Below are 3,953 nucleotides of genomic sequence, written 5' to 3'. Positions count from 1 at the left end.
CCCACTTGATAATAAAGAGAAACAGAAAAACAATAAGTGGGAATGCATAAGCATTCCCACTTGATAAGCTGTGGTCAAATGTGTTACCTATGTGAGGTGGAAATAAGGTTCAGGATGGGGTCAGTACTATGGATCGCTAAATAATATAAATATGAATATTTAATAATATTTATGTGTTCAAAATAATGTTTTTTAATTGATAATTGGGGTGAAAAAGGGTGAAATATATTTGACTGTCCAATAAAAAAGTCACAGTTGGTTAAGGAAAAATGTGCAGATTTCAATGGCTGGCTGAACAATCAGTGCATCTTTTTTAAACATCTGGCTGCTATTAAACTCTGTTTTTTTTTAATCTTTTAACTCATTGTGTAAAAAAGACAATAAAAAGCAAACATGTCCACCAAATCCAGGCTGTGTGTCCATCTACCTTTGCACACACCCGTTTCTAAACAACCAAACATCCCATCCCCTCTCTCCTCCCCATCTGGCTGACCTTGAAGCCGGGCTTTCTCCCCCTTTTCTTCGGCACTTTGAGTGGTGGGAGTGACTCGGGGTACCGGTTAGGGAAATCCATCTTAGCCACGCTGCGGAGGGGGGGCCTCCCCCTCTTCCTGCCCGGTATCTTCCCCGGCTGGCTGGGGATGAAGGAAGGAGCCACTGCGGCCGACTGCATGTCACCGTTGCTGCTGCTGCTGCCTGACTTCTGTGCTGCTGCAGCAATTACGCTCATCTGGAGCTGCAGACAAAAGAAGAAGAAAAACACACATTCAGACATGCACTTTGCTTGCACATTGATCCTCCTCTGCTCCTCAGCAGCTGGGTACTAAGGAGCAGCATTAACCTCCATTAGAAGCAGGGGGGGAATTGCAAAGGAGACATAGATTTCAGCAACATCTGAACAGTAAAACACTCTAACCCACTTACAGAAGCAGCACTTAGCAGAGCTGCAATAATTAAACTAGACAAAGAGTAGCCATGCATGATCTCTTAGGAAACACCACCTCCATCCTGCACTGATAACATAAATAAACCTAATAGGGAAAGGGAGGTGACTATTACCTGCTGTCCTCTATTGTGAAAGCCCAACAGCAGAGACCTTTTGTTTCATATCCCACAGCCCTAAAGATGACAGTAAAGCTAAATTCCTAGCAATGCAGGAAAAGCATTCTAGCTTTTTCAGTGTGCTGCTTTTTTCCTCCTCTCCTTTTTGGTGAACACACTGCTGCTGCTGCTGCTGCTGCTGCTCGGCACGCAGGCTGCAGACATCTCATTAAACTAATGCATTCAGCACTGCCAGAGAGAGGGAGGGGGAAAGAGGGGGGGTGAAATTGACTTCACCATGGCTACCCAGCTATGAATTACCATTAAGATGACACAGTCCACCCTAGTCTTTAAAGAAGGGGGGGCAGATCAGGAATGTAGGCTCATCTTTCTTGCAGCAGCACATTTATCCAGAGACAACAAGCCTGCCGTTAGCATGAGCAGAATATTTTAAGAGGTCAGTCAAAGGATGGGGCACATAAACAAACATGAATCAATCATGGGCTGCACTCACCATCCAAGCAGATGTGCAGATGTGCAGATGTGCTGTATCCTTATTCACTCCCAGATAACGCCGGCTTTCCTCCCTGCCACCAAGAGCACAGCGCCTGTATGAAGCCGGATTCCACTGTAAAAATGTGTGTGTGTGTACAGCAGGCACTGACAGACAGTGAGCGAGTGACAATATGTGGGTGTGTGTGCATTAAAGAGACAGGGAGGGAGGGGAAACCTCTGTTGTCATGACAACAAGCCTGTAAGCCCTGCCAGTTGTCTGCCATGTTTTGTCGTAGACTCTGGCTGAGTGCAGCTGTGGAGGTGCAGCAGCAGAAGACTTTCCTGTTAGCTGCTGGGTATCATGCAGATGTTTTGTTGTGAGCAAAAGGCATTTAAGTTGGAAATGCATGAAATATATTGGCTTAAAATGGGATCGGTGGGATTTTTTCTCCCTTCATTATCCTTTAAAAACACACTGAGGGTATTTTAAAATGTACTGGTTGTAAAACAACTAAATATAAGCCTGAAAAAAAACCTGAAACATTTGTTTAAATTCAGTTTGATAAACAAATAATCTAAAGAAACAATAAAGTTTTTACAAGCAAGAAGCTGCCCTCTCAATAAAAACAGGATTAGATGATTTTACTCATGATTTATAGTGACAGACTAAAGCCCTGTATGAGCTTTAGCACGCTAGGAGCCCACAGTCTGATGCTCTTTCCGGTTCATGAATGATGTCACTTCCAGTTGGCTCAGCACATCAAAGCTCTTTTTATAACCAGTACAAGATTCTGTTAAGCATTAGGCTTATTTTTAAGGCTATTTATTACATTTAGGGCTTGGTTTAGGCATTGAAAGGAAATAATGTACGACCTGGAAAAGCCCTGAGACTGATGGCGTCCTTAGAATACTGCCTATATTCATTATTCTCAATTTTACACATGACCAGTGGGAAACTCCAATCCCGAATAACCACTAGTTCACTCTGACACCACTCTTCAGTGTGGTAGTTGCTACCAAATAAAAAAGAATAACATAGAGTCAGCTATTTCCAGTTTAATTAAGGTGTTTAAAATGAGTTAGAATTTTTTTAGAGAGGAAGCTATTTTCTACAGTGAAACTATTAACGTTCCCTAACTATCCAGGGTAGGAAAGGAGCTCAGGCTGCTGTGCTGAATCCAGACAGCCTTCAACCTTATGGATGTCATCACTAGACAGAAACAAACATGCATGATGTGAGTCAAAACTGGGGAAAAGAACTATAAATAAAGTTACACAAATGTAGTGAAGCTCTCTCTGTGACAGAAAGCAACATGAAACCACAACCCCCATTTTTAAAGTGCTGCTAACAGAAAGATTGGACTACAGAGACCAATATCACAGTTAGAATCTACTTTATTGAAAAGAAGGGGCGGATAGTCTGATAGATTCATACCCTGTCTTTTAATGATAGTTTTTCATCTCAATATATTAGAAATCATAAGCGTTTCTCACATGTTTTATTAATCTTTTTTTATTCCGTAACATAATTGTCTCATACTTTGTTAAATCATGTTTTTATATCCTACAAATAAGTTTCATAATGTTTAAAAACTATTTTCCCTCCTTATTTAGTCAATATTTAATACAGCTGAAAAAAAAAATGTAAATATAATGACACACAATTTGTTTAACTAATAATATTGTAAAAAATATTTATCACTTTATGTTATAAAAGGACGTCTTAAAAGAAGAGAAAACTCAGGTTCTTAAAGTTGATCAACTTTAAATAATTTTTTTATTGATAACTTGCATCCACAATGGCAACAACAACAAAACCTTCTGTAAAGCTGCAGTTAATAAATTAATTATTTATCAATCTTACAATACATTTGAGATTTTTACTGTCAGATTTTGGGTTGGTCATTTCAATTTTTTTCCGTACAGAAAGTTTAATATCTTATGATTTATTGCACGATAAAATAACCTTTAAAAAAAGGATAGGTGAGCTACAGTTGGTGTTGTAAAGGAGGGAAGGAAAAATGCTGAAAAAACTATTTTGTTTTGATGAATTCTACCATTTATGTTGATTTCCAGTAATGCAGACAGACTTATTTTACTGTCGACATTTTCTTGCCACGACAGTTTAATTGTTCTCTCTGAAAGATAATTAGCACTTGTCTGATCAGGTGGTAATTTCCTTTAATTTTTATATTTTCCGAGCATAAGGTTTTTATATCGTATTCTAATTTATAATCCTTACAAGCACAAAACTTACTGTGTTTAATGGAAACATAGCTGTAAAATGGAAGAAAAGGGATTATGTGGATTTTCAAAGGTTTTTAACCCATAAAAAACTGTTGTTTTCAGCTTATTTTTCTCTATTAACCCTAAATATATATATATATATATATATATATATATATATATATATATAT

The 3,953-nt window shown here is 38.4% G+C and overlaps 1 protein-coding gene across 3 annotated transcripts in view; it reads right to left on the bottom strand.

The window, feature by feature from the left end:
• Positions 1 to 1,728, bottom strand: part of scml4 (sex comb on midleg-like 4 (Drosophila)) — a 9,264-nt gene extending 7,536 nt beyond the window's left edge. Inside the window, exons 1-2 of one of the 3 annotated variants that reach the window (XM_015401444.1) lie at positions 1,556 to 1,728; positions 494 to 736 (exon numbers count right to left, since the gene is read on the bottom strand). In XM_015401444.1, the coding sequence (XP_015256930.1) occupies positions 494 to 736; positions 1,556 to 1,558 (246 nt within the window). In that variant the 5' untranslated portion in view covers positions 1,559 to 1,728. Of the gene's footprint in view, positions 1 to 493; positions 737 to 1,059; positions 1,222 to 1,555 lie in introns of those variants that run through there. The other 2 variants (XM_015401442.1, XM_015401443.1) reach the window with 2 other exon arrangements.
• Positions 1,729 to 3,953: the final 2,225 nt, after the last annotated feature.

This window comes from Cyprinodon variegatus, unplaced genomic scaffold, assembly GCF_000732505.1.
Source record: "Cyprinodon variegatus isolate N-32 unplaced genomic scaffold, C_variegatus-1.0 Scaffold1219, whole genome shotgun sequence".
In the NCBI taxonomy this organism is placed as follows: Eukaryota; Metazoa; Chordata; class Actinopteri; order Cyprinodontiformes; family Cyprinodontidae; genus Cyprinodon; species Cyprinodon variegatus.
The sequence above is the reverse complement of the archived record's forward strand: the minus strand, read 5'-3'. Positions and strand labels throughout refer to the sequence as shown.